This window comes from Raphanus sativus, chromosome 5 (genome assembly GCF_000801105.2).
Source record: "Raphanus sativus cultivar WK10039 chromosome 5, ASM80110v3, whole genome shotgun sequence".
In the NCBI taxonomy this organism is placed as follows: Eukaryota; Viridiplantae; Streptophyta; class Magnoliopsida; order Brassicales; family Brassicaceae; genus Raphanus; species Raphanus sativus.
The window spans coordinates 35,987,458-36,010,938 of record NC_079515.1 but is presented as its reverse complement, the minus strand read 5'-3'; the positions used below and the strand labels follow the sequence as shown (position 1 = coordinate 36,010,938).

At 35.6% G+C, this 23,481-nt stretch overlaps 4 protein-coding genes, 1 long non-coding RNA gene and 2 other non-coding genes across 8 annotated transcripts; 2 read left to right on the top strand and 5 right to left on the bottom strand.

Moving 5' to 3' along the window:
- Nucleotides 1-5,452: 5,452 nt before the first annotated feature.
- On the top strand, nt 5,453-7,397 carry LOC108861411 (protein JINGUBANG-like). The gene has a single exon (XM_018635270.2). It carries the CDS (start codon nt 5,656-5,658, stop codon nt 7,036-7,038), a length of 1,383 nt encoding a protein of 460 aa, XP_018490772.1. The 5' UTR covers nt 5,453-5,655; the 3' UTR covers nt 7,039-7,397.
- Nucleotides 7,398-9,800: 2,403 nt separating this feature from the next.
- On the top strand, nt 9,801-9,885 carry TRNAY-GUA (transfer RNA tyrosine (anticodon GUA)). The gene is given in 2 exon segments: nt 9,801-9,837; nt 9,850-9,885. It is a non-coding gene; the product is annotated as a tRNA-Tyr (tRNA).
- Nucleotides 9,886-10,579: 694 nt separating this feature from the next.
- LOC108836022 (B3 domain-containing transcription factor VRN1) lies at nt 10,580-13,057 on the bottom strand. Of its 2 annotated transcripts, none has more exons than XM_018609239.2 (4): nt 12,686-13,057; nt 11,429-11,915; nt 11,150-11,349; nt 10,580-11,054 (listed from the first exon to the last, which is right to left on the bottom strand). In XM_018609239.2, the coding sequence occupies exons 1-4, from the start codon at nt 12,743-12,745 to the stop codon at nt 10,815-10,817; spliced, it is 987 nt and encodes a 328-aa protein (XP_018464741.2). In that variant the 5' UTR covers nt 12,746-13,057; the 3' UTR covers nt 10,580-10,814. The 2 variants fall into 2 exon arrangements, with proteins under 2 accessions (XP_018464741.2, XP_056866253.1); XM_057010273.1 differs by lacking the exon at nt 12,686-13,057 and adding an exon at nt 12,418-12,566.
- A 921-nt stretch (nt 13,058-13,978) lies between these two features.
- Nucleotides 13,979-15,554, bottom strand: LOC108861433 (flavanone 3-dioxygenase 2-like). Its single transcript, XM_057010272.1, has 3 exons — nt 15,010-15,554; nt 14,575-14,902; nt 13,979-14,383 (listed from the first exon to the last, which is right to left on the bottom strand). The coding sequence occupies exons 1-3, from the start codon at nt 15,483-15,485 to the stop codon at nt 14,126-14,128; spliced, it is 1,062 nt and encodes a 353-aa protein (XP_056866252.1). The 5' UTR covers nt 15,486-15,554; the 3' UTR covers nt 13,979-14,125.
- Nucleotides 15,555-18,203: 2,649 nt separating this feature from the next.
- Nucleotides 18,204-19,502, bottom strand: LOC130512610 (uncharacterized). The gene is made up of 3 exons (XR_008946182.1): nt 19,086-19,502; nt 18,814-18,919; nt 18,204-18,506 (listed from the first exon to the last, which is right to left on the bottom strand). It is a non-coding gene; the product is annotated as an uncharacterized LOC130512610 (long non-coding RNA).
- LOC130495331 (small nucleolar RNA R24) lies at nt 18,579-18,672 on the bottom strand. The gene has a single exon (XR_008934603.1). It is a non-coding gene; the product is annotated as a small nucleolar RNA R24 (small nucleolar RNA).
- A 1,009-nt stretch (nt 19,503-20,511) lies between the features above and the next one.
- Nucleotides 20,512-22,076, bottom strand: LOC108859150 (protein DMR6-LIKE OXYGENASE 1-like). Its single transcript, XM_018633008.2, has 3 exons — nt 21,526-22,076; nt 21,089-21,416; nt 20,512-20,910 (listed from the first exon to the last, which is right to left on the bottom strand). Exons 1-3 carry the CDS (start codon nt 21,999-22,001, stop codon nt 20,653-20,655), a joined length of 1,062 nt encoding a protein of 353 aa, XP_018488510.2. The 5' UTR covers nt 22,002-22,076; the 3' UTR covers nt 20,512-20,652.
- Between the last annotated feature and the right edge of the window lie 1,405 nt (nt 22,077-23,481).

Genomic DNA, 23,481 nt, shown 5'->3' with positions numbered 1-23,481 from the left:
TCTTCATAGTTCAAAACTGCTTTCATCATAGTTAATTAATAATAACCAAATTACAACTACTCTGTTGTAAATCATTTTTTTATATAAAAGGCAAACCATGCAGAGCAATTTTTTTCATGCAGAGCATTTTGGACCAAAGAAATTACATTTATACAAAAGCTGATCAACGAAACTAAGAAGAATTCGTTTTTCTTATTTAATCATGGACTCATGGATGAGTATTGGATAGTATATTCGCAATAACTTTTCATTTATTCAATATATATATATATATATATATATATATATATATATATATATATATATATTTGGAATAGTTAGGTGTAATACTTGGTATTTCTTGAAAAGAATACCCAAAAAGCCATAGTTAGGATTGAGAAATGTATTCTTATCGTAAAAATGAAAACAGCATATAACCATTGCAAAAGTCAGCGTAGACGTTTTCTACGTTTCAAAACCTACCATGTCAATATATAAATAATAAACTATATATCTTAAAGATACATTGAACATTATAGTAGCGTCTTTGCTGGTATTAATTACATGTCATCTACATCTTCAAGAAACTAGAAGCATACTGCATACGCAAAGACTTGATATACATATTGCATATTAGAGCATCCCCCAATGGGGATGTTAATAATAGTTCACACATATCTCAAAAAAAATCAATATATTAATGTGCAGTTGGTGAACTTGTTTCACGGGAGTTCAGTGGGATGATACGTTATCAATACTATTTGTGGGCCTCACTGACACGTAAAAGCCTACGATTGGTCGGTTTATTAGTTTAAAAAAAAAAAATCAAACGAAAAAATATAAAAACTACTCCCTCTGTTTCATATTAAGTGTCGTTTTAGAGAATCTTTTTCGTTGCAAAATAAGTGTCATTTTAGAGTTTCAATGCAAAATTTATTAACTTTATTCTCTATTCTATTTTTCTATTGGTTGAATTGTATCGGTAATGATGTTTTTATATTGAAAATATGCAAAATTAAATGTTTTCTTAATCTGTGTGCACAAGTCTAAAACGACACTTATAATGAAACAGAGGGAACAAGGAGACTTACTCATATTCCTCGAATCCGAAACGCTCGAGCTGACGCACTAGCGAAGGAAGCAAGGAGAAGAGGCCATATTTTTTCCCACATAGATCAGACCCGATCAGACGGAGACACTCTACAGAGGGTCACCCGACCGACCACCACTTAATCTAGATAGATGGGCGGACGACAAAAAAAAAATGAAACAGAAGGAGTAATATAATAGCTTTGGAAATCGGGAATCTACAAGTTTACTAATGGAGGTGCTCTTAACAAGTTTATTTCAGTCTGTGTGACAAGCTTATTTCAATCTACCAAATCTAACTAATATATGTAATATCAAATCTCTGACTCCCGTGCCCACGTCGTATTTTTAATTCATAATTAATGATGTAGATGTCATACCTGTGTGTACTCCCTCTGTTTCATTATAAGTGTCGCTTTACACTTGTGCACACGGATTAAGAAAGCATTTAATTTTTACATATTTTCAATATAAAAATATCATTACCGATACAATTCAACCAATAGAAAAATAGAATGGAGAATAAAGTTAATAAATTTTGCATTGAAACTCTAAAACAACACTTATTTTGCAACAAAAAAAATTCTCTAAAACAACACTTAATATGAAACGGAGGGAGTATTAAACTAACTTGTAAATCATACAAGATTTTTGTTTAGATGTGTCTATCTACATTTAAATTCAGTAAAGTACTTAAGTACTTTATTTAATTAGATCTGCTTATATCATGTATATAATGCTCAGTTTCTATTCAGACCTCACATCGAGTAGGATCAGTTAAGCCATCCAAAAAGAAGAAGAAAAATCTCGGTATATAATTTCACAACTACTTACTGGTTAAGCAAAAAATTGTTTCTTTGTCCATGGCTGTGATGTTTGGAATTTCCAAAGATATAATGACGTTTATATAATAATGATATTATTATACACGGTTGGGAAATTATAGAATCCTTAGCATTTCTGTGTTTGGTATATATGGGGCTTATACGTTTGCCATACTTGTGACGGCATGCGTTCGTACCATCCATATTTAGGACAAGGATTTGATATTTTTGAAAATGTTGTTATATATTCGACAGCGATTGATCATATAATGATCCAACTTATCACATGATAATACATGCATGTCGTGTCAAACGAACGGCGTGCAAAGTGCAAACTAGTTAATGAAAAAAAATGTTATATCTGTCTGATTAAAACGGTAGTTTAGTCATGGTTACAAGCACGATCTAGAAATTTTAGTTTAGATGAAAAAAAAATATAAAGGAGTTTCTTAGGATTATAATCAAGAGAACAGTCATAACAGAAAATAGTAGTAAGAAAATGCAATAATACTGTTAGAAAATAGCAAATATGCATTTAACATATGTATAAAAGGACCTAGAAAATAGCCAACCATGCATATAATATGTATAGTGGACCAAACATCAAATTTATTGGCTATAAAAATATCTAGCTAGCTACGGTAACACCATTTTATTGGTAATCCTAGATATTTTTTTAAAAATTAAAACAACCCTAAAAACGGGAATTCAAGTTGATTACAAGTTCAATTTGAACAAAACTTTCTAGATCAAACATGTTTTTCAAAAATCGTAAACATAATTCTGGTAGTATCTTTGAGCCTTGATTATTTGACCTAGTCATCTTAATACAAACTTCATGTCGTATTGATATCGTAACAATAACGTCTTGCAGACTCGTTCCGTGGACCATTTACAAGTACCATATTTGCGTGAATGTGAAAGGCCTGGGGATTCGATGGGCCCCATACTGATAAACGTCTAACAATTTCAAACGCCGTCGTTCTATAATCCAGTGCATGACCATTGAAATTACCATTTTTTCAAATACTAATCAATGGAAAAGGTAAGCGAGGATATTAAATCTTTTTATGAAACCCTAAAAATGTCAAAACTGTTAGCTGTCAAGAATCGTTTTCAAATTTAATTAGTGGTTGACAATGAGGATCGGAGCGGATCAGTTATATATATCACTGATGATATTATCACGTGAAATTTACTTGAAAATGTCACGATTTCCATTTATTTTTACCGTTGTGGGATTACTACATTTATCACGTCCGGTTCAAGATAGATTGGATTATATATACACTACATATATATTAGAAGCGGAATATATAAGTTTGATTCAAAGGTATTATATACTTTGGGCAAAAAAAAGTATTATGAAATTGATGATTTCCTTTACATTATCAAGTAAATATTATATCTTGAAATTAAAAAAAATCAAGATAACAAAAAAAGAAATTAAATCACATCAAACGGCTATAAATGATACAGATTATGATAATCCACATTTGTTTGATCTCTATAGCTATGTCGACTCTCTAAATTGAATATTAATTATACGAATTAATATGTTGTAGAAGATTCCCATATTCCCAAAAGGAAGATATCCAAAGATGTACTTTTTTTTTTTCCAAAGATGTACTTTAGATAGAAAATGTCTTCTTCTTTAAGGTAATGAAAGTTAATCAAGACGAATGGACCTAGTATGAATAAATGGAGAGACATATATAATAGTCGTTGATTTCGGTTCGGTTCAATAGTTGTAAAAAAAAAACACACAAAAACAAAAGACTGTTTGGTACATTGCTTTGTGTTTGTTTTTCTTGTGCCGTTTGCAACTTGCTAATTAATTCGTATACGAGTAGACAATTCTTGACAAAGAAAACATGAGAATTGAACTTCTATCGTTCATGGAAAATCATAAAAGTCAAACATCTGGAAGAAAACTTCTCACATGTCCAAATTAAATTTAAAACATACTGCTATAAACCATTTAATTAAAATCAATACCGCTAGGAGAATAGTGTTACAATGTTATACGCAATGTGCGAAGATGATCAGCCGCCAACACAGCCACACACGCGTTATCTTCTTAGTTTCTACTACTATGAATTATCCAACTAACTTCTTGGAAAGACCTGTAATCTTTGTACGGACGCATCTCATGTCTATAAATATATATAATCATTTTTGACATTGCTCAACCACATACAGTCATACAACAGGCATGATGCATTACGTTTTAACTTCATACATTTTTTGTTGTTGTTGTTAATGATGAGCTTCAGACTTTTCTTTAATGCAAATTTTATTTTCATAATAGCCACTGCTTGTCTACTAGTTTGAAGATTCATATTAGAGTGGAGATTAGAGTTCGGGTATTGCGATATCGTTTATGCTTGGCTTATATTTGTTTAAATGGTAATAATATCCATGCGACTAGAGTATTGGTATGCAGGGGTATGATATGAAAGCCTCCGGTAATTAGAAATCATTACAAGATATACGTACACCTCAATTTGCGTTTTGACTTCACCATCTGTATATGAATTTAATTAAAATGCTAGATAGAAATCGATGTACTATCGAGGTCTTTCATCTGATATCTTATTAGATGATAAAATGTGAAATGTATAATATAATATGTTATTAATATTCATCAAATTTAATTATACCTAACTACATTACTTTAATTTATATACAATAAAAATCTAAACTTAACAAAAAACTATTTAACTTTACCACTCAACCAATTATATACATATCTAACCGAAATGTAAGAGCATCTTCAATTCATATGCTACTTTGGATCTAAATGCTATATTGTAGAAGAAAATACATTCTAATCCATTTTTATATTTTATTCTATAATAGATAGTGCTATTCTTTTTTCTATTTAAAAAAATAACATTCATCTATATCTATAGAATTTTAAATTCAGTGATATATTTTTTAAAAACAAAAAAATAAAAATGCAAACAAATTTTACTCCAATATATTTTTCTATAATAGATAAATGTTATCTATTACAGTATTCTATATAAGAAATTTTCTAATATATTCATATGTAGTATAAAAATATTATTCCTCACTTGAATGTTACTCTTTCTGGCTCATTACAAGTGTCACTTTGACATTTTTTCACGTAGATTAAAATTTTTAATAATAGACTAATGGATTCATTTTAATATATAATTAGTTAAATTATAATTATTTAAATAAAAATCTATTGATAATTTAAAATGGTAAAAAAAAATTAATGTACAAAACTACATTGAAATTGTAGAATTACACGTATTTTGAAACAAAAAAACTAAAATAACATTTATTATGAAACATATAAAATAATACATTATAGCAGATTTTATTCTGTTTTAAAAAGTTCTGATTTAAATGTAAAATATCAAAACATATTGGAAATAGTCCGATGTTTTGAAACCGTCTATTGATATCCAATCAACAAAAAGAATACTTTCATAAAAGCAAAGTGTAGATTTTTAACCAAAAAAGAATCAAATGTAAATTTTTCTTAATTAATTAGTCTTATATTCATTTCTCAATACGGTCTTATATTGTGAGAACTGGCGTTCCCGGTACTGTATGTGACGGTCACGTCTCCAGACTTAAAGCCACGTGTCAGTTACCAACGGTCGTCCGTTCACCAACTATAATTCCTTCGTCTTCTCTAATTCTCTAATTCTATATATAACCCAACAGGTCATCCTCTGCACTGTTTAATTCAATAATAAATCTCACCAAATATTCTCTCTTAAATATGGTAATAGCTAATGAAACCAGCGGAACTCATCACCGGAGACTCACTTTCGCCGACTTCTTAAACTCCGATCCCGACGCCGGCGAAGAAGAACACAACCACGGTGGCCGTCCTAGTAGTAGCAACAACAACAACAACAAGGATGCTAACAGTTACCAACAACGTCAAAGCAATGCTTCGACCACGAGCGGCGACTCCTCTCCAAACCAAGTTTTATCTCCATGGAACCAGACTTACTCACCGTACTACACCGACGCAACAACGACTCCGACTATGTCTCCGTCTCCGTGGAACCAGACTTACTCTCCTTACTACAAGTCTCCGTGGACCTACCAGACCCAAAACATAAACGACGTTTCCGAAAACGGTTTAATCGGTACGATCGTGAGACAAGACGGTCACGTCTACTCGTTGGCTGCTTCTGGGAATCTTCTATTCACGGGATCCGATTCGAAGAACATTCGGGTCTGGAAAGATCTCAAAGACTTCACCGGTTTTAAATCAGCAAGCGGGTTGGTTAAAACGATAGTAATAACCGGAGATAACCGGATTTTCACCGGTCATCAAGACGGTAAAATCCGGGTTTGGAGAGGGTCCAAGAAAGGATACACCCGAATCGGAAGCTTACCGACTTTGAAAGAGTTTTTGACCAAGTCGGTGAATCCAAAGAACTACGTCGAGGTGCGTCGCAGGAGAAACGTACTGAAGATACGTCACCACGACGCCGTTTCGTGTCTGAGCTTGAACGAAGAACTCGGTTTACTCTATTCCGGTTCGTGGGACAAGACTCTCAAAGTCTGGAGACTCTCAGACTCGAAATGCCTTGAATCGATTCAGGCTCACGACGACGCTATCAACACCGTGGCCGCCGGTTTCGACGGTTTGCTGTTCACCGGAGCAGCCGACGGAGCTTTGAAAGTGTGGAAACGTGAGCTACAAGGGAACGGGACGAAGCATTTTCTGGTTAACGTGTTGATGAAGCAAGAGAACGCTGTGACGGCGTTGGCTGTGAATTTAACGGCGTCTGTTGTTTACTGTGGATCTTCTGACGGTTCCGTTAATTTCTGGGAAGGGCAAAAGTATCTCTCCCACGGCGGGACTCTCCGTGGCCATCGTACGGCGGTGCTATGTCTCGCTGCTGCTGGGAGTTTGGTGCTGAGCGGCGGAGCGGACAAGAATATTTGCGTGTGGAGGAGGAACCGTGATGGGACACACTCGTGTCTCTCGGTGTTGATGGACCACGTGGGACCTGTTAAGTGTTTGACGGCGGTGGAAGAGACAGAGGAAAAGGGTGACGGAAGATGGATAGTGTATAGTGGAAGCTTGGATAAATCGGTGAAGGTGTGGCGCGTGAATGAGACGGCGTCTCCGGTTATTGGTTGAGATGCTTCCAGGAGGAGGAGAGATTACGCGCCGTCTTAGCGCGTGGGATGTGACTACGGATAAAGGGAATGTTGTTCCGCGGTACATGTGATTATTTGCCTTTGTGGTCAAGACAAGTTTTATGGCCGGCAAAAAGAAGCAGTTCATACGACCAATAAAAGACGGCCAGGTCATGAAAGTATCTAAAAGGTTCAGAAAGTACGTCTATTTTATTCAGTGTTCTTTGTAAATTGTAACTGAATATTTGATTTACGTTAAAAAGAAACAGAAAGGGAAAATGATTCGGCTGTGTTCAGAAAAAGGAAACTATTTCATTGTATTAAATCATTTTGTTTATATTTTATATGGAATTCGTTCGAAATGCAGTTGTTGGTAATTTCAATACTCGTTTCTAAAAGATATAGAAAAACTGATATTCTACTAAAAGATAAAATTGGAATTTTAGATTTTTAACGGATACATTTAGTTGATTTGGTAGGTCTTTTCTTTTGTTGAACACCTGTTATACCCTGTTAGTTCTCTTTACTGAATTAGATGGAATATTTTATTGGTGTCTTGATGAATTTACAAACAAGCAATATTCAGTTTTTCTAAACTTTTTTTTTGGGTCAAACTATTCAGTTTTTCTAAACTAAAAAGGAAAAAACATAACAGCGGTGTAGTGTGTATTTAAATTATGATTATATTATACAATTTCTTCATAGATGAGTGTAACAAAATCTATGGTAGGTGACTATTATTACCTTTCTGGGAGTTATCACTTTTAAAAATAGCTATCCTGTTACTGCACTCCCAGCTAGAATTTCAAGAGAAATAGGCCCTGCTAATCCAGAGGTCTATTTTTGCTAAAGCCCTACTTTCCCTCTACTGCTTCTGTTCATCCTGCCTATGCTGCTTTGATGTCCCTATTTCTGCCCTTTTACTTCTTCGTCAAGGGACAAATTTTCACACCAGGTCTTGCATAAACTGTTAGGTTCTCAAAGGTTCTAATGGAAGAAGAATAAACGAAAAAACCTGCCAAACCTAAACTGATCATTAATATGTAGTGGGAATTACACTTTCTCGCTTTTTTGTTAATTCGTAGGTATGCCAGTGAATCCAAATCTTGTCCGTTCTCGTCTAACAACTAGATTCTCAACATTCCAAAACTGAAATTTATGTGATAGACTAGATTTACATGGACAACATTCCTCTTCAGCCAAGCTAATGAATGACCTTTTTATTAAGGCAAAGTCTAAAAGTATACAACCAATATACTCTTTGCGTTTGGAAAACCTAATACGTTCCTCGGACACATCAGAAACCAAAACAAAAAATTAAATACCACTTAGAGATGCACATTGCACGACTCGCATTTCTTTTCTTTTCTTTTTAAACTGATTTTGTAGAATATTTAAATTGGAGTTGAAGATTTAGAAATACTTATGTACTATGGTAGGTGCTTTGTTAGTTCATTTTGTTGAAAAGAGAGTCGCTGGAGAATTAGATGTAATATTTTATTGATGTCTTGATGAGTGCATGTAAAAAGTCTTATCTTTCGTCAGATTTAAGTTTGATACAAAATCTACACGCATATGCTATATTTATGCACATAGGACATTGACATACACACCCTTTTATTTCTAATAATTTTTCAAATAGTATGAAAAGCTAATAAATCTTGTTCTGCCAATGGTATCAAAGCATTTTTTATTTTTTAAACTGTATAAAAATGATAATAAGTAATACCTTAATTTTAACGTGCAGCAGATTTAGATTCCGGTTATCGTAGAAAAATGTCAAATTAACTATATATTGACTAACATGTAATATCGGTGAACTTTCTGATCTGTATAAATACTATATCAAATTTCTATTCATATGAGTCTGTTCTAAAATTTTAGGATAAAAACTAGTTTGTGCTTTTCTTTACAAAAATGAAGGTCACAGGTTACAAACAAACACCGTGAGGTTATTTGCTCTTTCCCAAATAGTTACGCAAAGACCCACTAGGTTCTTGTTCGTCTGACTTTACTTTATTTAGAATTATTAAGCCCGTAATCTTACTGTTTTAAGTTTAAAACGTCATGTGGTGTATTATTAGGTTAATCATAATGTCCACTTTTCTTTTTCATAATTCATAATATTCTTTGAGACCTTGGGAAACTATATGGTCCGTTGATCATATAAAATACAATAGATTATAGAACACGATCACGAATAAAATGATTTTACACTCTCGCACGCCCTCAGCATCTAGGCTCTTTTTTCTTTTAGCAAACATCTAGGCTCCTACAGGGAGAATCTAGAATGTTTTTTGAACCCGAGATGTCGTGGGTATAGGATGTCCCTCCAAGTAAGAATGCTAAACTAAGGAGTACTGAAAAAGGTTTCGCATCATGGGTATACTAGATAGCATACTCGGCATTGAATAATCCGCTGAAACAGTCGAAATTATTCACTTGCTTGAAAGTTATAACTATATCTTTGAATCCTGCAATAGTTTATGTAGTTAGAAAAAAAATTTAGACAATAGTGTACTGTCCATACGACTATTCGTTCCTCTGCGTATGTAAATATCAGACAAAATTATCGGACTATCCCAATTAAATTGCACACTTTGGATATGGTTTGAGACTACTAGTCCATTGAACTTCAAAAGTAGGATAACAAGAAGATGCTGGTTGATGTAGTTTAATCGCTCAAAGTATCCATTATATTCATGACTAAGAAAGGTTTGTTTGTATGAAAGCAGTTTACAAAAAAAAAAGGTTTGTTTGTATCCGACCTTAGCTCAGTTGGTAGAGCGGAAGACTGTAGTCGTTGCAGATAATCTTTAGGTCGCTGGTTCGATTCCGGCAGGTCGGATTAGTTTTTAGATTTTAACACTTTCGGGCTTTGAAAAACAAAATGCAGCCCATATATATTTTGCCAACAAGCCAGCCCATACGTTATGCTTTTTTTTGTCAAGGACGTTATGCTTTTGCTTGCAGATCAAAAGTCAAGAATAAAACCGAAGACAACATTTCATGCAACTTTTCTCTCGAGTGGTGTAAACTTTTTTTGTCTTCGGAACTAGAAAAATTGAAGTTATCTGGTTTCAGGCCGGTTGGAGTGAGTTTGCAGAGGATCATTCAATTATTGAAGGTCATTTTGTCTTTCTTTGAATACAAAAGAAACTCGAATTTCCTGTAATGATCTTCAATGTTTCGGCTTGTGAAGTGACAGTGACGATGAGGTAACTGACATTACAGAGGAAGGGTTTCTTGGAAGTTAAGGTACAAAGGGAAATGATCAATCTGTTAATGGTGGTGATTCAGAGCACAACACCAAGAAGAGAACAAGAGACAAGGAGTTTGAGAAGATTCTAAACAGTGAGAACTAAATAAAGAAGATTTAGACTTCTTAACATGATAGTGTAGAGTTTTGTTAGCATAGTACAAGGAGAAAGCGATGTTTAAGCAGCAGCATTTCGAGTACATGCCTACTAGTCCATTGCCAATAAAAGAATCGAATCTCGTACGAAAGCTAAGAGAGCGTGGAAAAATCAAAGAACAACAAAAACAACAAACCCATCTTCATCATAACATCTTTCTTGGGACACACGTTTCAACACCAAACTTGTGGAGATTAGGGATTTACAAATTTCCAAAAAACATCTTAACCCTAACTTACACAAACAATTTTAGTTTCACTCTGAAGAGGTTTTAACTTATCCACACCAGCAAGAAAAGAGAAACTAACGCAATGCGCACATAGATAGAAAACGACACCCTACACCATAGTACCTTACATACTCAGTTGACTCGAAAAGCCGTCACTTGGAGAACGAAATCTCTGGTTCTTAGCAGCTCGAACACGCAGACATCACCTTCTCCTAAGTTATTCTCCACAGTAAACTCATACCAACCTTGACTGAACTTAGCTCTCCCTGCTTTGTATAGGCATCTCACAGGCCATTGTTTCTCCCCGAGCTGGACCTTGATGAACCCCGAGATCCCACTCAAGTACTTCTCAGCAAAACCAGAAGGCAAATACTGTTCAAAGACACAAAAAAAAACAAAGACTTCTTTAGAGACCATTGTATAAGATATGCAAAAAGGTGTAGTACTGAGATGTCTGTTATTATTACCATGATACAACCTCTGTATAGATAAGATGGTCGTAGAACAACTCTGAAGAAAGGGTTCGTTGGCTCATACGTTTTCGATGCATTGATGGCCCTCTCTCTCTCTTCAGCAGTCACTGTTCTCTTTCTCGCAGAAGCACTCTCGTAGAACTTCGAACGGCTCTCAGGGTCATCATCTCTTGGAGCAGATGAGTTTACTTCCTCTGGATGGACCAATATCAAAACGATCACTACTACTAAGAAGTGTCTAAAGAATCTAAAACAAGATGAAAAATGCTTTACCAGGATCAGCGTTCTTCTTCTTCCTCCCTCTCTTTTTAGTAACTTTTAGAGTTGGCGTTGGTGTGGCCTCTTCGGCTTTAACAGGTCCAGCGAAGAAGCTCTGGATGGCTGAACTAGCATGCCCTGTATTGGCATGTACAGTGGTCTCAGCATCTTCATCTTCAAGGTCTTCAAACAAACATGGGCGTTTGAAGTGGTTGTGTGCTGCAGAGTCCATGAGACCGGTGGAATGGTAGTTGATCTCGGAGTGTGATAAGTTGTAAATGCTGACGCTGAAGGCAGAGTTTCCTTCGTATCTAAAGATCAAAAGGTATCCAGTGCGGATAGAGTAACGGTCAACAAACTCTTGCCAACCATCTTGAAACCAGATCTTGTTGTTGTCAGCTTTCCTTAGTCCTACACGCCAAACATGACCATCAGGTACTGTGAGTGCAACTGCAACCGATAGCTCGTCCTTGAATTTACTTGCAAACTTATCTGGAACTCTCTGCACAACCAAACCAAAATGAATGAAAAAAAGATTTTATAAAGATAAGAAGAGTCCATTACTAACCTGCAACAATGTACAATTTATCTTTTGTATAGACTACTACTTAATGTGACTCTTATGATTGTATCATATTAAATGGTGAACCAAATAGTATTTTGGGTTTGTTCATAATAATGCACGAGCTTTTTCATAAGGGAATCTGCACATGTGATAACTAATCACTGTATCATCTTATTGTGAATATAAAATAAATATAAACCATAAATGCAATTTTAGTTTTCAACACAAAAAAAAATATTAAGGAAACAAGCAAAGAGGCTTGTAAGTCATGACTACTCAGTTTCAGATTTTCACTCACAAGTTAATCAATAAGGAATCTTAAAATCGTAGAACTTGTGAGTCAAAATAGAGTAAATAAAACAGAGAAACCACAAACAGATCTCAACTTTTTTTTTCTGACAGAACCGTACAATCTTATCATCATCAGAAGTCAACTCACTTTGAACCACATTCCCGAAACTACACTCAGCTTTTGCTGTTAGCCAAAATACAACCTTTGACCTGACAATATCTACCGAGAATCAAAAAGACAATTCAGTTCAAGAAAGTCTAACAAGTGTCACAATATAAAAACACATATTCTTGACATGATTCCAACTTGGAAAACTCTCAGTTTCACACAAATATCAAAACCTCGAAACTTATACAAAAAAATAAAGAAGAAGAGATTTTTGGGATACAAGGAAGATGAAGAGAGGGAGTGTTACCAGACGTTTTTCTTGGATAGTGGAAGGGAAAATCAACTTGTGGAAGAAAGGGCGTGGCATGTTGTTCAGAGTAAACAGTGAGAAGAGACAAAAAGTCAGATCATGAAAGGACGCCGGAGAATACGCGACAGAGACAGAGGGAAGCCCTTTCAGATCTGTGAAGAGTTTTGTATAAAAGCTTTGATTATGGTCAAAGAGGTAGTCTCTCTCTCTCTTTTCTTTTACACTTGGCCTGAGTGATCCAACCAAACCAAAAAAAAAATGTAAAAATAAAAATGATATTTAAAAAAAAAAGCAACTTGTGTAGCTTCAGCGAGTTGAGTGTGCGTTTTTTCTTTGACTCGGTGAGTTGAATCAGTTTTTCACTCGTGTGCCCCCACCTACTCCCCTTTTTCGACCATCTTTTCCATTGATTTTTTTTTGTAAGTATAGTATTTTTTTCCTTTCTTGAATTTTTTTTTTTAAATTGTTTCTTTTTTCTTTTTCCTTTTGATTTATATATTCGTTTCCTTTTTCGTATCACAAATATATAATTTTCCCCTTTAACTGATAATCACAGATTATATTATTGCTTTGTGAACAATATTTTGATATTCTCTTCTATTAAACCCCTTCCCCCCCCACACCCCATTTGCAAATAAATTAATATTGTGAAAAAGAGGTCGAGAGATTATAAGGGTTATGAAAACAGATAAATTATATATTTTATTATAATTCATGCAACTATGTTGCTCTCAAAACAAATTGGTCTTAAAAAATATTCACAATTAACGATGTCAATATGTGTTAATGAAGTTACAAAAAATGTATTAATGAAAAACAAAATTAGCATTACTTTGACTTTTGATTATAGTACTGTTTAAAAGGTCTAGCTAGTAGCCTAGTACGCATTCTCGACGAATATAGCTATATCATGATACAAACAAAATAAAAGTAGCTGACAAATATAAACTCGATAACAATGTTCTAGACTAAGTCCTATTATAGTACCTATAAATTTAGGTTTATCATGTATAAATCTAGTGATCCCATGTATACATCCAGGCTACATCATGTTTAGAGTTTGTTTTTAGCAAAAACATTATGTATTATGTACAGATTCAGCTGGAGATTTTTTTAAATCATTTTACGTTGTTTGATACATAACTTCCGTCATCCCTAATTAGGTAGTTTTTGTAGCATGGCGGGTCTTGCACGTATCTAATGCTTTAACGTTGTCTTCTTGTGATGGGAGGAAGAAAAATGGTATGCAAAATATCTCTGTGCATTTTTCAAAAAAAAAAATATCTCTGTGTGCTCTATGTTCTGTAAATTTGTTATTATAAAATAAACACAATGTATTTCAACCACATATATTGATATAGAAGTAGAACACGAGTCGTGTTCGGTGTTCTTCGACATTATTAGGAAATGTTGTGCTAATAAACAGAGTAAGATTACTTAAGCGGCCTTGAAGTGATCAATCTGGATGCTCTCACTTTGGAGCTTCTTGTAATCACTTCTGTTTCTCGCAGCAAAGAACTTGCCCCAATTGTACTTCTTGTAACAAGGCGGGTTGTCTTCGCTTATAAACTCCTCCAATGGCTCAATGTTGACTTCATGGGATGGGAAAAGGAAGAATGGCATTGAGAATCTCTCTTTGCTTGTATTCACTACCACTCTATGTTCTGCACTCCAGTACTTGTCGTTTGTCCATACCTACTCACACAACAAATATTATATGACCAAGATACATTAGACCCCCAAAAAAATTCAAGTTAATATATATACACATAGATCCCTAAATTGTTAAAAACGTTTTTTTTAATTTCTTATTAAATAGTTTAAAAGCCTCCAAAATGTCAGTGTCAGCCCTTCAATATACATTCAAATTAGTTCATGTCTTTTACCTGCATGCAGTTGCCAATGTTAATGATGAAAGCATCAGGGTTCGGTTTCACCGAGATCCATTGTCCATCCGATCTACGGCTCACTTGTAACCCACCCACATTATCTTGGGCCAAGACGGTTATAACTCCTGCGTCTGTGTGGCGTCCAACGCCTAATGCTAGCTCCGGGTTCGGGCAAGGAGGGTAACGATTAAACCTCAAAAAGCTTGTTTGGTCATTGAAGTACCCCGTAAACCGATCACCGGGTAGACCCAAGCTAATGGAGATAAGTTCCAAAAGCTTGAAAGCTAACTTCTCAACTTCTCTTGCATATTCTTGGCATACCTCTCTACCAAACACGATTTGTATTAATTAAATCACATATTAAATGGATCCTAACTAGGCCCACTGGGCCTTAATTAAACCATTGTTTTAAAGCGTGTTTTAGATGATCACCTGAAGTCGGAAGGGTTTTGAGGCCACGGGTTAGTCAGCTTCCTGAGCTCCGTGTCTTCCGGCACGGTAGACGCCGGAACCGTCGTCGAGTCCTGCAAAAAGAAATCGAAAATCTCTTTCCAGTCTCTAACGTTTTTGGTATGTTCTCCGTCGTGATAACCCATAGGGTTCACTTCGTCTCTTTTCACTCTTCTCTTCTCCTCCAAGGGTAAACTGAAAAACTCCGCCACGGTCTTCTCTACCCGACGCTTTAAGTCCAACGACAAGCCATGGTTGGTCACCTGGAAAAACCCCCATCTCATGCATGCTTCTGCAATCTCTGTCGTGAGCGCTGTCTTGTCGGAGTGTGGGTCCTGGAGAGAAGAGAGGTCGATGGTCGGGATCTCTTTGGAGAGAATGTAGTCATCGGAGTGTTTGTGATGAGCTTTGGGTCTGTGTTCTGGAGCTTGGATAAAAGCTTCGTCGAGTCCTACCATGGTGGTTTATTTCTGCGGTGATTCTTATGTTATCTTTTTAAGGGTTTGGAAGATATCTGATGATTCTTGTGGTGCATGCAGTTGGGTTGGTTATATAGGAAGATGTCACGTGTAACTTCGTGTCTATCGAAAACAAAACGCTAAAATGAATGTAGACACGTTTCTGTAAGCAATTAATTTTTTTTCACATTAGGTTAATTAGGAATTACAGTCATGCCAGTTGTTGAAATTGGCAGTTGTTGAAAGAGGACCAAAATAAGCCAAAGATGTATGTAGACGGAGTATATTCATAAAGTTCATGAGCGTTTTATATATATAGACTATTAGATGCCCCTTTTAGAACAAAAATTAACCATTTTTTATTTTTGCAACGAAATTTTAGCCATTACAAATTAAGGAGAGGAGGATCAGTTGACGAGAGAAAGTAGCTCTGAATCTAGACGGAATATTGGAAGGGTGGATAATGTGATATACACAAGTAAAATCTTAGTTGGATACTTGGATTTCCATCCGAAATCTTGCATATTTGCAATAAAAAAGAAAAAAAAACATATCAGATATATTGTTTCCGACATAAACTGAACAGTCTCTCACATGTTACTACATTAATGGCTGGCTTACATCGCTTTGGTAATAACAAGTAGGTACATAGTACATACTCTCGAGTTACAAATTTTTTTTGGTAAGTATGTGAATTTCATTTCATTAAATCAATAACGAAACAGTGAAATACAATTAGCTTGATGAATCAAAGCTAGTGTATCTAAGTTGCTACTCATAGCAGGAGTGTCTTAATTAAGGAGCCACACAAAAAGTTAAAAAAGACTCACAAGACAAAAGAAGGATCGATCCATGAACAACCTTTGAGTCACAGAAGACCATAGCGAGACCTTGATTTCCTGGACCTGCATCAAAACTGCACGAGTCAACAGATATCACAGCCGGAGAACGGTTTGAGGCAGCGCAGACCATCCCGAGGCGATTCCAACTAGAAGACATGCGAAGCAGGGTCAGCAGTGTCCTGGTCCGACCATCTCAAACCGGTGAGAACCCACTCCAGACGCTGCTAGCTCAAGAAGAAGACAAGCTGTACTCCTGAGAATCCAAACCGACGAGGAGGAACCAACAGAAGAAGTGCAGATGGAAGCAGAGGTTTTAAGGCTCGACTATCTGGTCCCATCCTGCGAGCAGAGCACAAGAGGATTCCGGTTACTGAACATCAACAGAGACATGGGACAGAGGCCTCCTTCCTTCTGAAACTTGAGAAGCGGAGGAACTAAAGCTCCCATCAACAGGCGGAAAATGAGAAAAGACCCATCAATATGAATGTTTTGGATCGGATTTCAAGTTTTTAACAATCGATTCTGTTTCTGCTGGCATAAAACTTGCTCTTATTCCTTTGTATCGTGGAGTGTTTTCAGGACTCACTCTTGTAATGGCTTCACTTCCCCATTATGCGAAGGCATCAAGAAGATACGTACTATTGAGTATCTTTCTCTTGCTCTTGCTGTAAAAACGAAAAAAAAAAAATCTTTCTCTTGCTGTGTTCATCAATCCCCACCACTCTTATGTTCTACACTCCAGTATTTATCATTCATCCAAACCTCGTAGAGTCGTAGTATAGATATAGTCGTTCTAATTCGATATTTTAGACATTGCATGTGTTTATCTTAGAAAAAATGAGAAGTAATATAAAATAGGGAAGTTTACTGGAATGACTCATATTAATTGTGTAATTACTAGAATAACTCTTATTTTTTGAAAATTATTAAAATGTTTTTCTGGTCAAAATTGCCCTTGAACATAGTTATAACAAAAAAATAGATATTACTAAAATATCCTTATTATTTTTCGACGGCAGATTTGTTTTGAAAAAAATAAATCTGTCTGAGTAATAAGTCTATTTATAAAATCTGTGTAGAAAAATAAATCTATCATTAAAGTGGTGTCAGATTTTTTTAATAACGTCAGATTTATTTACACGGCAGAGTTAATTGTCTGATTTGATTAAAAAACAGATTTTTTAAAATATGTCTGTCATATGAGGTAGCAGATTAATTATTAATGGTAGATTTATGTGGTCAACTTATTTTCTTATGGACCGATTTATTTTTTGTATTAAGACTTATTTTTTTACGGCAGATTTTTATATCCGATTTAAAATTGTTTGCAGATTTTTTGCTTATGTGGTGATAGACTTTTTAATTTATGTTGTGGCAGATTTATTGACGAAAATCTGGGTTTATGTAAACCAAACTTAATTTAATACTCAATTTTAACCCGGTTTACATTAATTTCGAATCTGATTTATTTTTAGGTTAACTAAAATCAGAATTAGGCAAAACATTTGGTAAGTGTCATCATTTCTTTCATCCATCTTTTCTTGAACGTTTGTTCATTGTTGGTGGAGCTAAACATCTGTTCCCACATTTAGAGTTTCTTGAACAATCTGTTGTCATCAAAAAGAAAAGAGTACAATCTGTTGTCAAAGCCACAAATAAATACACTGAGCTTGTATCAGATACTGCTTTATATGTAAGAATAGGTTCCTGCATTTGACATGTTCTTGAGTCTGTATCAGATACTGCTCTCTTTCAATTCACATTACATATATATAAAGTTCAGAAGTACTACTAGTTATCACTATCGTGAACTGACTCACAATATCATGATCAAGGAGCAACTACTAGTATTATTTCACTGCTGACAAGGAATGTGGACAGCAACCAGCTTACTACTTTTTATTTAATATCATTCTGAGAAAAAAAAACATAACAGTGGAGGTGTTACAAGCAAGAAACTGAACTATCCATGAAAAATCTTTATAACCTATAAAATTTTGTCTGAAATCACAAATCATAGCTTTTTCAGAAGTAAAATCTTCAGTCAATGGCCAAATCTTCAAGCCTGCATGTTCCTCTTCTTGAGATGAGACTTGGCGACTCTAAGGCCTTTGCTGATCACGCTGCACCTAGCAAGTGCTGTCTTCTTTAAATCAGGTTTGTAGTAGTTGTCCACTGCCTAAATAGATAAGACAACAAATTGATTAATACTGAGAGACAAAGAGAAAAAAAAAAGTAGATGTGAAAGAATATATCTCAGAGCCAAGCATAACAAATATATTCATATAAGAGATACTCCACAAAGGAGTCCTCTTCTTACGTGTTAGCTTTCTCATCACAGCTCCTAAAACCAAAACTACAATCAAAAAGTATCAATTCACTGCAACATTAGACAAGACTAACCAATCTAGAGAATAACCTATAGGCTATGGGCAACCAAACATAACAACGCACAACAATCAATGATTGAAAGAAAAGAATTATACCTGGTTGGCAACAGCTTTGGCCATCCTGGGGGCCTCCTTATTGAGGACAGACTTGTTAACATAGAGTTTGTTTTGGTGGTTTCAAGTACCACACTAGTTCATAGACCTTTAAATAAAACAGAGAGTAAATGTTAATTATCAAATACAATTGAATTTAACAGATCTGAAAGTCAAAGTTTAGATGACACTGGGAATTAGGGTTCCAAAATTTCAACATGCAATCAATTAATCTATGATAACAACAACTAAAATAGCATAGATTAAAGACTCACAGATTAGAGTAGATTGTAGTTGAAGCCTGTGACTGAGGTGAAATCGATTTCGGGTTTGTCCAATAGGAAAGAGACGAAGGTGAGTTATCGTGGAGGATGGCGGAGACAAAGTCCGAGTCACGGTAGAGGTGACGGAGACGAAGCCGGTGAGGGAAAAGGGAGCGTCAGAGATGGAGATGACGAGACGACGAGAAGAGCGTTTCGTCGACATCGGTGGAGAAATGCTAAAGACGTAAAGTATTTGTTTTTTTCTTATAATATTAAATATATATATTTTTTAATTATGGTTTAATGGTTGATCAAAAAAAAATCATGGTTTAATTATTAGTGATGGCAAAATCGTAAAGTTGCATGCCTCGAGAGTTAGTCTAGTAATTTCAAAATTATATGAGTTAGTCTAGTCATTTTATGATTAATTAGAGTTATTCTAAGTAATTTCTCTATAAAATATCTCATCCTCTATTGTTAAAAAACTCGTATTATCTTTGAAGTAATAATGGAAACGCAGTTTACAAAAAAAAAAGTAATAATGGAAACGCTACTTTGGTAGGCATCGTATCGTACATACTCTTCACATGCCTCCCTAAAAACTAAACAATAAAAAATACTAGCTTACATAATTGAAAAATAAAAGTTTTTGTACCGAATTGCTTGTATGCTATGTCCTACATGTAAGCTGTAATATTAATGCAGCCTTGGAGGATAGCGTTCAAGTGGGCGTACATCCAATGGAGTTGTGTAGAGTGACAAGGTTCTGAACATATTGGTTTCAAACTCAAGTTTCTATTTATTGTTTTTCATAGAATAAGCAGAAAAAAGGTTCAAGAATAAGAAGGAAAATAAAGTAATTAGGCTACAGAAAAATTGGTAATGTATATATGTGAGAATGATGTCAGATAATTAGATATATGGATACTAATATATATACAGTAAAATATATGACAATCGTAGTTTTAGTCTGCCAAATTATTTTTTGATGTCATAATCTTATGTCAAATCATCACAATAAACCAAGAGCAACCCCAACGATGAAAAAAACTCAATCGAGGTTGTTAATTGCTTTATATTTATATTTTAACACATTTTATTTATGTAATTAAATTTTTATTTTCTTTGAAATGGTCAAACCACTTACATAATGATACATACTCCATCCGTTTCATAATATTTGTCGTTCTAAGCTTATACCCACAGATTAAAAAAATATTTAATTTTACATATTTCCAAAACAAAAACACTATTACCATACATCTAACCATATATCAACCAATAGAAAAATAGAACAGAGAATATTTTCAACAAATTTTACATATTCGAAACATTCGAAACGGGGAGTATGTGTTAAGAGTTCGCATGAGTTTCTTGCATATTATGTGGTATGCTCTTCTCCAATTTTAATATCTCTTTGTGCTCTATGTTCTGTAAATTTGTGGGGTGAGTGCTTCTGTAATTATTATAAAATAAACACAATACATCTCAACTACATATTGATATAGAAGGTAAGCACATGAGTCTTGCTCATTGACATTATTAGGAAATGTTGTGCTAATAAACATAGTAAGATTACTTAAGCGGCCTTGAAATGATCAATCTGGATGCTCTCACCTTGGAGCTTTTTGTAATCACTTCTGTTTCTCGCAGCAAAGAACTTGCCCCAATTGTACTTTTTGTAACAAGGCGGGTTGTCTTCGGTTATAAACTCCTCCAATGGCTCAATGTTGACTTCATGGGATGGAAACAGGAAGAATGGCATTGAGAATCTCTCTTTGCTTGAATTCACTACCACTCTATGTTCTGCACTCCAATATTTGTCATTTGTCCATACCTACTCCACACGATAAATAATGACCAAGTTAAATTAGACCCCCAAAATTTTTCGAATTAATATATATACACATAGACCCCTAAACTGTTAAAAGAACTTTTTTTATTAAATTGTTTAAGGCCTCTAAAATGTCAGGGTCAGCCCTTCAATATACATTCAAAGTTCATGTTTTTTTTACCTGCATGCAGTTGCCAATGTTAATGATAAAAGCATCAGGGTTTGGTTTCACCGAGATCCATTGTCCATCCGATCTACGGCTCACTTGTAACCCACCCACATTATCTTGGGCCAAGACGGTTATAACCCCTGCGTCTGCGTGGCGTCCAACGCCTAATGCTAGCTCCGGGTTCGGGCAAGGAGGGTAATGGTTAAACCTCAAAAAGCTTGTTTGGTCATTGAAGTACCCCGTAAACCGATCAGCAGGTAGACCCAAGCTAATGGAGATAAGTTCCAAAAGCTTGAAAGCTAGCTTCTCAACTTCTCTTGCATATTCTTGGCATACCTCCCTACCAAACATGATTAATATTTTAATTAAATTACACATAATTGGTTCCTAGTTAGGCCCCCAATGGGCCTTAATTAAACCCTTGTTTAAATCGTGTTTTAAAAGATCACCTAAACTCGGAAGGGTTTTGAGGCCACGGGTTTGTCAGCTTCCTGAGCTCGGTCTCTTCCGGCACGGTAGACGCCGGAACCGTCGTCGAGTCCTGCAAAAAGAAATCGAAAATCTCTTTCCAGTCTCTAACGTTTTTGGTATGTTCTCCGTCGTGATAACCCATAGGGTTCACTTCATCTCTTTTCACTCTTCTCTTCTCCTCCAATGGTAAACTGAAAAAATCCGCCATCGTCTTCTCAACCCGACTCTTTAAGTCCAACGACAATCCATGGTTGGTCACCTGGAAAAAACCCCATCTCATGCATGCTTCTGCAATCTCTGTCGTGAGCGCTGTCTTGTCGGAGTGTGGGTCCTGGAGAGAAGAGAGGTCGATGGTCGGGATCTCTTTGGAGAGAATGTAGTCATCGGAGTGTTTGTGATGAGCTTTGGGTCTGTGTTCGGGAGCTTGGATAAAAGCTTCGTCGAGTCCTACCATGGTGGTTTATTTTTGCGGTGATTCTTATGTTATCTTTTAAGGCTTTGGAAGATGTCTGATGATTCTTGTGGTGCATGCGGTTGGGTTGGTTATATAGGAAGATGTCACGTGTAACTTCGTGTCTATCGAAAACAAAACGCTAAAATGAATGTAGACACGTTTCTGTAAGCAATTAATTCTTTTTTCACATTAGGTTAATTAGGAATTACAGTCATGCCAGTTGTTGAAATTGCCAGTTGTTGAAAGAGGACCAAAATAAGCCAAAGATGTAGACGGAGTATATTCATAAAGTTCATGAGCGTTTTATATATAGACTATTAGAACAAAAATTAGATGCCCCTTTTAGAACAAAAATTAACCATTTTTTATTTTTGCAACGAAATTTCAGCCATTACAAATTAAGGAGAGGAGGATCAGTTGACGAGAGAAAGTAGCTCTGAATCTAGACGGAATATTGGAAGGGTGGATAATGTGATATACACAAGTAAAATCTTAGTTGGATACTTGGATTTCCATCCGAAATCTTGTATATTTGCAATAAAAAAGAAAAAAAAAACATATCAGATATATTGTTTCCGACATAAACTGAACAGTCTCTCACATGTTACTACATTAATGGCTGGCTTACATCATAGCTTTGGTAATAACAAGTAGGTACATAGTACATACTCTCGAGTTACAACTTTTTTTTGGTAAGTATGTGAATTTCATTTCATTAAATCAATAACGAAACAGTGAAATACAATTAGCTTGATGAATCAAAGCTAGTGTATCTAAGTTGCTACTCATAGCAGGAGTGTCTTAATTAAGGAGCCACACAAAAAGTTAAAAAAGACTCACAAGACAAAAGAAGGATCGATCCATGAACAACCTTTGAGTCACAGAAGACCATAGCGAGACCTTGATTTCCTGGACCTGCATCAAAACCGCACGAGTCAACAGATATCACAGCCGGAGAACGGTTTGAGGCAGCGCAGACCATCCCGAGGCGATTCCAACTAGAAGACATGCGAAGCAGGGTCAGCAGTGTCCTGGTCCGACCATCTCAAACCGGTGAGAACCCACTCCAGACGCTGCTAGCTCAAGAAGAAGACAAGCTGTACTCCTGAGAATCCAAACCGACGAGGAGGAACCAACAGAAGAAGTGCAGATGGAAGCAGAGGTTTTAAGGCTCGACTATCTGGTCCCATCCTGCGAGCAGAGCACAAGAGGATTCCGGTTACTGAACATCAACAGAGACATGGGACAGAGGCCTCCTTCCTTCTGAAACTTGAGAAGCGGAGGAACTAAAGCTCCCATCAACAGGCGGAAAATGAGAAAAGACCCATCAATATGAATGTTTTGGATCGGATTTCAAGTTTTTAACAATCGATTCTGTTTCTGCTGGCATAAAACTTGCTCTTATTCCTTTGTATCGTGGAGTGTTTTCAGGACTCACTCTTGTAATGGCTTCACTTCCCCATTATGCGAAGGCATCAAG

Excerpts from the sequence above, each read along its gene's own strand:
- LOC108861433 (XM_057010272.1), bottom strand. The coding sequence starts at position 15,485 with ATGGTAGGACTCGACGAAGCTTTTATCCAAGCTCCAGAACACAGACCC. Across the intron at positions 14,903-15,009 it reads CAAAACCCTTCCGACTTCAG|AGAGGTATGCCAAGAATATG; the intron begins GTGATCATCTAA and ends CGTGTTTGGTAG. Across the intron at positions 14,384-14,574 it reads ACATTGGCAACTGCATGCAG|GTATGGACAAACGACAAGTA; the intron begins GTAAAAGACATG and ends TTGTGTGAGTAG.
- LOC108836022 (XM_018609239.2), bottom strand. The coding sequence starts at position 12,745 with ATGCCACGCCCTTTCTTCCACAAGTTGATTTTCCCTTCCACTATCCAA. Across the intron at positions 11,916-12,685 it reads CTATCCAAGAAAAACGTCTG|AGAGTTCCAGATAAGTTTGC; the intron begins GTAACACTCCCT and ends TTGGTTGTGCAG. Across the intron at positions 11,350-11,428 it reads GAAGAAGAACGCTGATCCTG|AGGAAGTAAACTCATCTGCT; the intron begins GTAAAGCATTTT and ends TGGTCCATCCAG.
- LOC108859150 (XM_018633008.2), bottom strand. The coding sequence starts at position 22,001 with ATGGTAGGACTCGACGAAGCTTTTATCCAAGCTCCCGAACACAGACCC. Across the intron at positions 21,417-21,525 it reads CAAAACCCTTCCGAGTTTAG|GGAGGTATGCCAAGAATATG; the intron begins GTGATCTTTTAA and ends CATGTTTGGTAG. Across the intron at positions 20,911-21,088 it reads ACATTGGCAACTGCATGCAG|GTATGGACAAATGACAAATA; the intron begins GTAAAAAAAACA and ends CGTGTGGAGTAG.
- LOC108861411 (XM_018635270.2), top strand. The coding sequence starts at position 5,656 with ATGGTAATAGCTAATGAAACCAGCGGAACTCATCACCGGAGACTCACT.